Source organism: Xiphophorus couchianus, chromosome 6 (assembly GCF_001444195.1).
Source record: "Xiphophorus couchianus chromosome 6, X_couchianus-1.0, whole genome shotgun sequence".
Classification (NCBI taxonomy): Eukaryota; Metazoa; Chordata; class Actinopteri; order Cyprinodontiformes; family Poeciliidae; genus Xiphophorus; species Xiphophorus couchianus.
In genome coordinates this window covers 14,856,962-14,869,659 of record NC_040233.1, presented here as the reverse complement: position 1 = coordinate 14,869,659, position 12,698 = coordinate 14,856,962, and the positions used below count along the sequence as shown (strand labels likewise).

At 38.0% G+C, this 12,698-nt stretch overlaps 1 protein-coding gene across 3 annotated transcripts in view; it reads right to left on the bottom strand.

The window, feature by feature from the left end:
• The window catches only part of pbx1a (pre-B-cell leukemia homeobox 1a), a 64,787-nt gene that overhangs the window by 1,762 nt on the left and 50,327 nt on the right, over positions 1-12,698 (bottom strand). For 2 of the 3 annotated variants that reach the window (XM_028021009.1, XM_028021010.1), the window contains 6 exons: positions 12,074-12,318; positions 8,387-8,577; positions 7,556-7,691; positions 6,816-6,975; positions 4,809-4,921; positions 3,591-3,680 (listed from right to left, as the gene is read on the bottom strand). In XM_028021009.1, coding sequence (XP_027876810.1) covers positions 3,591-3,680; positions 4,809-4,921; positions 6,816-6,975; positions 7,556-7,691; positions 8,387-8,577; positions 12,074-12,318 — 935 coding nt within the window. The remainder of the gene's footprint in view (positions 1-3,590; positions 3,681-4,808; positions 4,922-6,815; positions 6,976-7,555; positions 7,692-8,386; positions 8,578-12,073; positions 12,319-12,698) is intronic. The other variant, XM_028021011.1, reaches the window with a different exon arrangement.

Below are 12,698 nucleotides of genomic sequence, written 5' to 3'. Positions count from 1 at the left end.
TGCAAGGGAAGAAAAGAGCATAGTGAAAACTTGGAAACAAAAGACACAAACACAGGAAACAAAAGGTGACAAAGAACAGGTATTGCCACCCATATTTCATGTAAATTTTCAGAGATTTGAGTTTTTTTCAACCCATCAGAAATTCCCTTACAGTATTGATTGAATAACTTTATCATTTAGCAGGTCAAGTTTTAAAGGCAAAATCTACTAAAAATAATCAAGGAAAAAAGAAAGAAAGGATTGTTATAGATTCCTAAAACAGAAGATTATTTTGTGTTTTACTGTTCACATATTCTCAGAAATATACAATTTCCTTGTTATACAGACAGCATTTTTAACAACTACTTTATAGCAATTTTTCTGCATTACATCTGCAGCTAATTTGAATATGGTTTATACAGTATATTGGATATTGCCAACCATGACTTCTACTGTTTCTGCTCATGTTTGTTGCTAAAACACTTAGGCACAAATGGAGAGTGTTATTAACTAAAACTTGAGGAACAATTGTTCAGACAGAATCTAAAATAAAATAAAAACAGATTCAACAGGCTCTCTCTGAACTGATGTATAAGAATACTAGATGTTTTCTTAGTCGCTCTCTACAGGGATATAATATAACAGATATAAGATAAGACGGGCCTTTAGTGTGACTGCGCCACCAGCTACCAGCTACCAGCTATGTCGGAAATACTGAAATTAGATGAAGCTCGCTTCTGATCGCCAACTCTGACAGTTTTCACCTCAGCAGGGAATGGGACTGCTTCCTAATTGGTTCCCGCAACATTCATAAGTGCACTGCAGCACCAACGTTGAAATGCTTAGCGAGGCTTGACAGGTTTCTTTACATTTTTCCTTCAGAAATTAAGCATAATATATTTTTATTATTAAAGTAGAATATGTGAAATTTATGCACAAAGTTGATTCCTTTGTGGCAAAGTCAATATCGTTATTGTCCCCCAGGGAGGATATTTATTTTACAGCCAGATATTTCAAACATACAAAAACAACGTAAAGTACATAGACAATGTTAAAAACATACAAAGCATACAAGAAGCACTTCATAAATATATATAAGATGGAATTTAAAACTCACAAATTTAAAGTTTATTTTAGTCCCACCGTAAAATACCATAAAAATGGAGACATGCCTGCATTTTTAGGAATAACTTTAGGGAAAATTCTCTCAGATTCAGCAGATTGTGATTCCTGTCAGTATTTTCAAGAGGTAAATCCTCAACTTTAATGTAAGCATGAAAGACTTCGTCTACAGCAGATCACTGAAATGCTAAGAAGCTTTAAAAAATATTTCTGTGCCACTTCTCTCATTTTCCTTTTCACGCAACTGACTTAATGTGAGATAAACAGAGGAGATGAAACACAGAATACACAGAGCTTTCATGTATCTTGAATATACCCCCGAGATGCTGGATAAAAGAATAAATTATCACAATAAAATTCAGCTCTTTAAAAATGGAAGCCATCTCAAATCGCGACAAAAAGGTCGACTAAGGACCATTTAGGACATTAATTGCAATTTCTACGCTATTAGTGAGCGCTGGAAATGTGCTTTGGCAGCCTCTTATTTCCAAACCCTGTTATTTTGCGTAAAGAGCGTCTGTCATCTCATTCAGAGAGAAAAAGAATAAAAAAAAAAACACATTTCCAGTCTGCAAGGGAGGCGACACCCACCAGCAATTTAAGGGGGTGTAATTGCTGTTCAAGGATAAAGAGAGAGAGGTGAGCCACCAGAGCTCAGTCAGTAAATTGTACAGAGCAAAAACCCACAAATTTAGCTCTATAAATATAAAACCTCATTCATACAAGCTATGCAAGCATTTTTTGTTTAAAGTGTTCTTATTTTTTGGTGTTTATCTAAACTTTTATTTTGATATTAAAGTCTTAGATGCACAGGCTTTTCCTTGCTGCGCGCAGGTGTCTGGCTAAATTGGATTTGGATTTATTAGTTACATTTTCTTCTAAGGATTACAATAGATAAAAAATATGTAGCAGGTTTTTTGATAGAGGAAGTTTTAAATCCAATCAAAAATGAAAATATATAAGACCGTCCACATTTATGCATCAATCTTTAACTACTGTCTCAGCTGTCCTCTTTTATTTGCCAACAAAAGATGATATTTTACGTACCTATAGCCACTTTCTGGATTGTGCATACAAAATAATAAAATAAAAGGAGACACAACATTAATAACTTATTTGTAATTACTTGTTCATGTGTATTAAGGGATCAGGCTAGTATCAAACTGTTTTAAGGTTTTAGAAAGTTACAGTTTCTAATTTGTTGAAATGTCACTCCTTTCAAAACCATGTCACAAAACAAAAGCCAGAGTGGCTTTATGGAGCATAAAGTAGAACAGACCCCAGTATATGTTGCTGTGCACTGCCAGTCAACTATCTGAATAAAAGACTTCTGCACATTTTTCACTCTTACTCTACATAAATGAGAGTAATTGGTCATACGGTAACAGTGTTTTGAAAGTACAGCTGAAAAGTGTCTGGAAATTACATTTTTAAATGAACTAAAAATAAAGTGGGTAAGCTACAAGTGATGAGTGTTAGCTATTTGCAGGCTCAGCCAATTCAGACAGCCCAGTTAATAAACCAGCTACAACCAGCTTGTTGCATTTGTGTGACAGTATTCTGCACAATAACACCTACTCAATTCAGAAGGTGTTCAACATATTAATTTAAGTCTATGTATCAGAATTCAAATTACAACAAATAATAATGATGGATAAAGCATAATTATAACTGTCATCATAAATATGTTTTATTATTTTGCAGCAGTGAGAACAATTGCTGCATGTTAAGCATTTTTTAAAGTATTTTTGTAAATATTATTAACTAAGTTTTACTTGTTATCATACAAACACCAAATTTCTTGGTTTTGTCTTTTGTGTGAAGATAGGCTCAGATTACATTATATGACTCACAGCCCATTTTACATTTAACAGCACAATATCCAGCCTGTTGCGTGTTGCAGCAAGTTGGATGTATTAGCACTCCTATTTTAGCAGGAGGCATGTTGCAGGCTTGGCTGTCAGTGCTGCTGTTCCTGTGGATGACTGATCTGGCCAATGTGCTTGGACTGTTCGCCCAAAGCCCCGCTCTTTCTGTCCCTGAGACTGTCGTATCGATTCTGGTCAACCCCCGCGCAGCCTGTCGCCGTGGATCTGCACGCTAACACGTAGCCTCCAGTGCTGAGCGTCCCGCTCAATCCGGCGCTGTAGTCCAGAAAGTAGTCATAGGTTGCTAGTTCCAATTTTTGATTGACTGATTGAAAGGTTCGTCTCAGATTCAGCAACATATGTGTATATATATCTATACTTTTTTTTAGAGAAGCAAATTTAGTGACTCTTTGAGAAATTATTATTGGTGAGGGAGTTGAGTCCTTTGTTCTTTTTCTGTCTGATGTCAAACAGTCTAGGAGGATCTGCCTGGTACTTTATCACAATATGCACCCAGATTTGAACACTATCATGCACATCCTGCCACAAAGGAATCATTTCAGAGCAGAACAACAAAGGGTATGTCAGGAAGAACAGAGGGAGATTGGTTACAGGTCTTACGTTGATGCCCTGCGGACTGTACATCTGGCTGGCTGCGAGGCTGTCACTGTATCCTCCGGTCTGGCTGATAACATGGCGAAGGGTATCCACCTGGAACAGCGGGGGACACAGACAAAAGGGCCCGGTCAGACAATAGCTCTGTACAATAACGACAGCGATGTGCAAGGAAAGGTCACTCTGATAATAAAAGGCTATCATAAACAAGAAAAGGTTGCAAACAATGAATCTGAATGATCTGGCTGCTAATACAAGCTCTGCAATGGAGGAAAGCAAAAGGACAAAATGATAGAGTGAAACCAAATATTAAAGCATTTGTAGCTGTAGGTAAATAAGTCATCAGTGTCAGAAATTAGCAGTTGCATGCAGACTGCAGTGAGTTCGCTTCACTATCTGCGAAGGCGTCTGTCAGAACTGTCAGGTAACCTGTGGTGTTCAAGCTTATCTGCCAGTTTTATCTTTTACTTTGAATCGTATCAAATTGCGAGAAAAGATTTGCTATTCATGATTTTTTAAATAAGAAAATAAGAACTCTGCAATCCCTATTATGGGTTAAAAAAAATTCAGTGGGATATCATGTTAGTAAAACAAAAGATAAGACTTTGCTAGGATAATGTAATTGAGACGATGATGGCCATTGCTCAGTTGATAATGGTTGATTCTTGATTCTTACATTAAATCAAGAAGTAAAAGCTTAATTTCACTCTAAGATGTGCTTCATTATAAAATGCCTAACTTTTTAAATGTTTAATATAAAGGCAAGGCCAGAAGACATCCTTATCTCATTTAAGGCTTGTCCCCTTTGCATATTTATGAGTGACCTAAAGCATTTGCAGAGCTGATCAGAACTGAAAAGAAGTGGTGCAAACGATGCTAAAAGCATCAAAACTACAAAAATATACCACCCTGGGTGCTGATTTCTTAATCTGTTGTGAAAGTTGTAACACTGTAATGGTCATAACTGTCCACTTGGGCAAGGTCACAGAGCCACAGTGCACCAGTGGCTATGTGAACCCGTGTCAGGAGTGCTGATGAGTCTTGCAACGTTTCCAAAACTGTCTGCCGTCGTCTATTCAGCTGCTTGACAATGCTGCTACATTAATGCACCGCTGGAGGCTAAGGGCAACCTCGGACTCAGTGTGTAGGTCAAACTAACGTGGGCACCCCCAGACTGGTCAACGACTGAACAAAGTCTCGGAAATTTGATCAGTTTTCGCCTACCTGGGACTGTATGTTGGCCCCAACCTGCCCCCCTTGGTACGAGTCCCCATTGAGGGACTGCACACTCATGAACAAGTCTCCGGAGTTTGACATGTTAAAAGAGCCAGCAGAACCTGAGAATACAGAGAGGCATGGAGGAAGACAGAAAGCATAGGGAAAGAGAAGAAAGGCACAGAGAAAGGAGTTTAAATGATCATGCTCAAGCAAAACAGCATTAAGTTGGTTAGTCTGAGAGGATGGGACAGAGCTGAGTAAACCTTACAGCTTCCTTCTTTTTGGTCTTTGTCACTTTAAATGTTTCAGATCATCAAAACAGTTATAATATCAAAGATTAACCAAGTAGATCCAAAAAACTGTTTTCATGTCATTATCTCATTTATTAAGGGAAAAAGCTGTCCAAACCAACCTAGCCCTGTGTGAAAAATTAATAAAATGGATTACTGACTATGGCATGTGTGGCAGCAACAACTACCATCGAGCATTTGTAATTATCTGGCAGTAATAGTTTGAATGGGATTGAATGTAAACTGTGGGTGTTTGGCACAATAAAAGCATGGAAAATTGTGCTTTCAAAATTTTAATAAAAACTTTCAAATAATGTCAACAAAAAGTTGAAGCACATAGATAACCCCTGTGAGAGGATTTAAATATCAAGAGATAAAAATAAAATCTTGAGAGAACTTCCAGGGATTTTCATATTACCTCCTATTATTTTTCAAATGTTTAAAATGACTTTTTTTTTACAACCTTTCTTACTGTTTTGTAAAAAGCACAGATTTATCTTATGAAATGGCTAAATATGTAAAAAAACAACAACATATATTTATTTCATAAGTGAATGTAAATAAATAAATGTGATTAGATCACCTGAAAATTCAGAAATGTTGTTTGATATGTCCAGATGAAATGACAGACTTTGATCCTTTTACTTTTAAGTTTTTCTGTGTAACTTTGTTAATCGGAGACTAACCAACAAGCCATGTAATTGGCTGCCTTGTTTAGCATTAAACATTACAAAGCATCTTCCTGCTTACTTCACATTGTCAGGTTTTATTTGACTGACTTTGTGATTCTACAGGTCTGGCAGTAACCGGGCCACTGAACTCAATGTAGTTAAGGGCGGTTATTAATCACTTTTTGAAACAGAGCCAGGTTGGTTTGTTTACCTTTGTTAAGCATTAATAAATAAAATAATCATTGGAAAACTGTATTTAACTGTGATAACCCCCCCCCCCAAAAAAAACAAAAACAGCAGAACAAATCTTTAACAGTACTGTAGATAAAAAATATTTTTCAACAAAATTGCCCATGACAGGCACTGTAGGTCAGTAGGTAAAGAAAAACATCCACCAACAACAACAACGAGACAGATCGTCTTTGCTAAACTGTTTAAGTTAAAACAAGGCTTCCAGATTATATTACTGTTAAATGTCTATGCTGCTAGTGTTTCATTAAGGAAGTAATAATTGATGTGCAGGAAGACCCAAAGAATCTTCTTCGTTCTTTAATGGACCCCAGCTCCCCAGATGTAAAGAGAGCATCAGGTAACTTGATTTCAACGCCCGGTCCTAATCCAATACAGTTGCAAAGTCTCTATATGACAAAAGACTCCGCTTGCCCTTAGAGCGGCTTAATGGCATACATGAGGTCAACCGGACAGGAGGCAGGAAAAAATTAACGTCCACGAGACCGAGAGGTCAATAACGCAGAGAGGGAGACAGAAAATGAGACAGAAAATGAGACAGACTGTAAAGGCAGAGCAGAATGAGAAGTGTTGCAATGACAGACAAGAAAGCCAAGGCAAATCTGGGTTAGTAAAGGAGAGAAGAGCCACTGCGTCAGTCTAAACAGAAGCAAAGACCAAAACCTTGAGCTGTGGTTTCAGTGTGAGAGTACAAACTCTGTGCATCCATATTCTCTCCCATACATAGAAAAACAGGCCTGCAAATCAGCGGCACTTCTTTTTTACTAAAGCAAAATACTGTGAAACGTGACTCTGAAGCTCACCTGCTGAGTTGGGAGTTGACGGCGAGTTGGCCTGACTGCCGTGAGCCGACACACTGGTGGCGTTGACTGCAGTCCTGGCTGCGTACATGTTGGCCTCTTCTTGGAACTTGCCAATGTTTTTCTTGTATCGGATTCTCTTATTCCCAAACCAGTTTGATACCTGTTACAACAGCAGAGAGTGTCAGTGAAAGTGCGGAAAGATAACTTGAAATATTAAAACACTCCCTATCTTCGTGTTCTAAAAATAAATTACAGGAGCAATTTTGTTAAAAATATCATTTGATACAATGTCATCATCTAATACAGAATTAGATAATAAACCATGTAAATTTGTAGATGTATTCAAAAAGACCTATCTGCAAACAAAGCAACATCATCCTGATCCATTTGTTTTGATCACTATTTGCTTAAAAATACACCGTCCATATTTCCAAAACGCTAAATATGTAAACTAAAATAATTTAATTATTTTCAAATTATTCTAATTTAATGTTTTTCTTTTCTTGATCACAGGTAAACAGGTCATTTTGATAACATCTCCTATCCTGAATAAAATATTTTAGTCATCAACTGCTGCTATAAATACAAATTGTTGTATCTGAATTACTTCTTTCCCCAGGAGTAAATTCAGCTTAAAATTAACAGCAGTCCACTGCATTATGATTCCAACATGAAAGGAAACTGCTTCATGTTCTTCAGGAAAATGTAATAAGTCATGTAGATGAGGTCTTTCTGGTTACCTGTGACACGGTGATGCCGCACTTCTTGGCCAGCTCTTCTTTTGCCTCCTCGCTTGGATAAGGGTTACTGAGGTGGGAGTAAAAATACTCGTTCAGGATCTCTGTCGCCTGTTTGTTGAAGTTCCTCCTCTTTCGTCTGGAAAGAAATAAGAATAAATGTAAGAAAACTTAGAAGAATATCTGTATTACAAAGAAGTGACTAAGCTATTTTAATCTCTTGAAAAACTAATAGGTTTTTTAAAAAAATGCTTTGCGACTGATCCATTACTACTCTATCTATAGATTATTTGAAATGGTCATTTGCAATTACATTGCAACAGGATTGTGGCAAAAAAGATTTTGTGTACTCTGCTTTTGTTTTCCCAAAAAAAGTATTTTTGGTTCACTGCATCAGAGTTTAGCTGGGTGTTGGTGCCATTAGCCGTTTGTACTCACTTAAACTGTCTTTCTCATAGAAACTTCTCATTTCTCAATGTGTCTGTGCTTAGCAGTGTTTATTTACCTTCCGGTGCACTTTCCTTATGTCGGCTTCTATGTAATTTCCCTTTGGGATTAATAAAGCTGATTGATAGATATGAACTTGGACATAATTTTATTATATACATTTTCTATAGTTTGCCTTGAAGTGCTTTATGGTGACATTGGTTGTCATTTGGCATCTCATAAAAAAACAAATTTGGAAAAATAAAGAAAAAGAGAGAAAATGTAATCCATCAATAAATGTAAAGCTAGAAATAAACCCATATTCTTGTTGAAGCCCCTAAAAATACATATTCCATTAGAAAATAGGAGCAGAATTTGCTGTACTAAATCATAATGACACACACAGACCTGGCATCAAGAAAGCGTGAGCGCAGGATCATGACGGCCTCGCAAGTGCTCTGCTTCAGCTGCATCTGAATGGAGCTGAATTTGCGGTGGATGATGCTGACCATGCGCTCAATCTCCTTGGGCGAAATGGGTCGTGTTCGAGACTGCTCCCTCAGCAGGTTCATCACATGGGTGGTGAACTCATTGCACGCCTGAATGAACAGACAGACAGGATTCATAAGAGAAATAACTATCACAGAGGCTCGACAGCTTCAGACAGAACAAAGGGGTGAAATTGGATTCTGGAGAGGCTGCGCGGTCGCCCGACCGGCCCCGAATTCACGCGGGCAGCGCTGACAGTGAAACAGCAGTGGTGTTAGAGGTAATAAGAATAGTCTAAATTAAAGCAGCAGACACAGCGCCATGTTCCAAGGCAAACAAATGTGGCAGCGGAGTCATACAGCGGAGGCAGTAATACTTGTGGTGCTCTGAATATTAAAAGCACTTCTCTTCAATGGAAGAGAAGATGTGACAAGTGAGGAGAAATGTAAAATGACAGCAGGCTTTCAGTCCCGTTCACGTTCAAGAGGTTTAAACTGTCTCCCTCTCTTCTCACTCCATCTTTCCGTCTACCTCTGTCTGTGTCTGAATCAGTCACTGGATATGACTGCATTCAGAGTCAAGGTGTCTGTTGCTTGTCAACACCAGGGTTACGTCAGTCAGAGTGATCCGGTGAGCAGCCGTTCTGCTTGCACACACACGCGGCAAGACACTACTCACTCATACCAACGCAGGGTGTACATAGCGCGGTGACACAAAAATGCTCAGGTGTATATCGACTGTGACAGTTAGCGATGACTAGCCTTCCTCGGAGAAGATGACAAACCCAGAAACGCTTTGACTTCCAAGGGAATGACAAGACGTTACAGTCTTTGGAGGAGAGCTGGTGTGTGACTGATATAATGGCTGCTTGCCTGCTAAAGATAGCGTCGCTAAAAGCTTGGCTTGTCATGAGTTGTCCTGCGAGTTCTCATTTCCAAAGCATCCCACTGTTATACAGAGAAAATAAGCTCCACAGTGCATCCATTGTTTACGTGAACTATCCATTTAGATCTGAAGATGGGACTTTTGTCCCGGCCTACAGCACAGAAAGAGGGGAGACCAGTTTTGGACACTACAACAGTTACAGGACTTGCCACGCTGAATGCCCTCTCATCAAGTAAAAATGTGTAAAAAGCCTTAAAATAATGTACGTTATATTATTACAGTAGTTGAAAGTTGCAGCATGTGGTTTTTTTGTCCATGGAGGACAAAAAACCATGGGAGACCATATTTGTCTGCCAGTTTCAGACAAATAAATGTAACTTTTAAAGAACTTTCAAAGATGATTATATTTTAAATGAAAGACAGCCTGTGCCATAATTGCTTCCTTACAGATCTCTTCTGTTTTTCTTTTGCTACATTCAAATGTTTAAGCAAATTCTATGTTCTTGCAAGAGAAAAAAAAATCCAATTGCTCTCTAAACGTAACATCCAGCTACAATTTGTAACTGACAATCTGTTTGTCCACATCACTGTAGAATATTTTTCACAAATGCTTCCAGAATGTTTAGGCACATCGGAGGATATTTAAGCAAAAATTGCCTTGTAAGATCATGTGACGACACCTCAATCAATCTGAGGCAAACACTTGGACCATGGCATCTAGAAAACTTCATTTTGCTTTTTTTTAAGCAATCCAGAGATAAACTTGCTGTTGTGGCACAGATTAGTGTCCGGCTGGTTGTTGTGGATTCTTTTGTTCCCTCCTGGATAAATTGTTGATGCTATGTTGAAGTAATTTTAGACAGCCATTGAATTTCTGGGAAGGTTCCCTAGATGTTTTCTCCATTTGTGGATAATGCTTTAACCTACTTTATGTTGTCAGACAGGTATTATTTAAACGATTCTATTCATTCTCTTGGATGTTGCTCATGAAACTGAGTCACAGTTAATTTAATAATGTTTAGACATGACCTGTGCCAGTTTGGTTTGAAATCATTATTTGGAAACAGAATTTTGTATTTCATCAAGTTATCGTTGAGATTAAAAGTATTTTTGATGGCTTAAGTGGGACAAAAAAGCCCTAACAGAAGAAATCTGAAAGCAACTACATTTTAATAATGATTGCCAATCTAAGTTGGAATTTTTCATCGCTGGTATTAAACTCGCAGGATTTTACTGAATTAAACCAATCTTTAATGGATTCCTACAATGTACAGTATAGCTTTGTAATATCTGTTAGCTATTATATTACTATTCAGGTCCCTCATTTCAAGTCCAATTTTGTTAAATTCACACCTTCTCAAGATGAAGCAATTGGTAGTGGATAATGTACCTTGAAAATTTTGATTTTAATTGCCTGAACTAAAAATGGTATCATTTTTAGCCAGTGAGGCAGATTCAGCAGCAGATTTCTTTCACACGTTTAGCCTTCCTGTGTGAGGAAGGGTAAATGTGTGATAAATGCTTTTGGCAGGGCTAATTGCTTCCTGTCTTCACATGGTTTGTGCTTGTATTACACAATAAAAACACCCTAATACATTAGTCATAGCTAAAAATCAGTCAAGGAAAAGAAAGTCAGTGGACGAAGAGCCATTTTTCCATTGTCTGCATCCACTTGTCTATGCAGGGGGCTGGGGGGCTTGCCTAGCTCCAAGGACTACAGAGACACACAGCCATGCACACACACACACACACCATCACAATAGTGCTTTTAGACCCTGGGAGGGAGCCAGAGTACCTGAAGAGAACCCACAAACATTGGACTCTGTATATATATATAGTACATTTGCTCTAACCACCTGGTGCCCTCTAAAGTTAACGAAAGCTGCCCAACAAGTCTACATGGTGTGGCATTTAGTATATGTTTAGGTCCTAAGACTTTGTCTTAATTTTTTGCCCATACAAATATAGAGGCAAGTTGACCAACAGTCACATAGCAAAAAAGGTCAAAGTAAATGATTCATAACATGTATATTTAATTATGTTTATTACAGGGTTTCCTCTATCCATTTAGATAATGCTTCAGATGTTTTAACATTTAACACTCGATATAAAAGAAGAACATAAATCTTCCCTCCTACAAAAACGTCTTTTGTTTAGTGAAAGGGAGATTGGATACATTAGTTTCTTTTTAATGAGTTCAGTAAAGACTTAAACAAATATTTATGCAATAATCACTGTGTTTATCTATAGCAGATGATTCTTCCTTCCATTGCTTTCAAAATTGATGCAACACTAGAGTCTGTTATACTGCCATTACATTTTAGACATTTAAAAAAAAAAAGTATGCAGAATCATCAAACGTTACATCAACATTAATTTTGCATCTGCTTCAGAGGCTAAGAATAAAAGTTTAAATAAACAAGTTCTTACAAAGGTTGGGAGGGTGTTTTTTTTAAATAAATGGATTAAAGCATCATCAACAAGGTAGATAATCTTATTAACTGAAGCTTACATGCTTGTTTATTACCTTAAGTGAACAGAGCAAATGATATCTGATGTGTTATTGTGATTCTCTCCAGAATATATGTAGCAAAGATTGCATATGTTGAAGTAAAACAGCAGTACAAATGAAAATGAAGTGAGTCTGAAAGACCTTTCAGGATGCGTGAACCCTTGTTGTGTTTTCATCATGTAATAAACACTGAGATCACTGTTTCCCACCTGTTCGTACTTCTCCAGCTCCGTGTGGTAGATTTGTCGGATCTGAGACAGCTTGGCCCGGTAGTCGGAGTGTTCTGCAGAGTTATCTGCACCGACGCCGCCGGTGGCCGCAGCAGCGGCAGCCGCGGCCGCAGACCCGCCACCTTTCTCCGGTCCGGCCACACCCTCTGCCAGAAGCATGTTGTCCAGTCGCATCAGCTGGGGATCTGGAGGCTCCTCCTCCTGGGCGCCGCGGATACTGAGCACTGCAGAGGACAGACACAACGAACATGACTTTAAACACACATCTTCAACTGAACTGCAAGAGTTTTATGCACATAAAAAAAAAAAACGGTCCCTGCTGTTGCAAGCTCCAGGCTGAACTTGCTGAAATATGACTGTCATTATTAAAGTTCAAGCCTGTGCTATAAAAATCTGCAGCTTCAGAGTCTGCAAGACCATAAAAAGGAAAAAATTTCATCAATTTGATCTATAAATTCATTTAAAATGAACACAACCCTTTAACGAGAGCTCATCTTTTTCTCTCTGTATGTACACTCTGCATTTAGTCTTCAGCTGATGGGTTTTAGCAGAAAACACGTTAATACGGCATGCATGATGCATTGTAGTTGATTAAAAGCACATA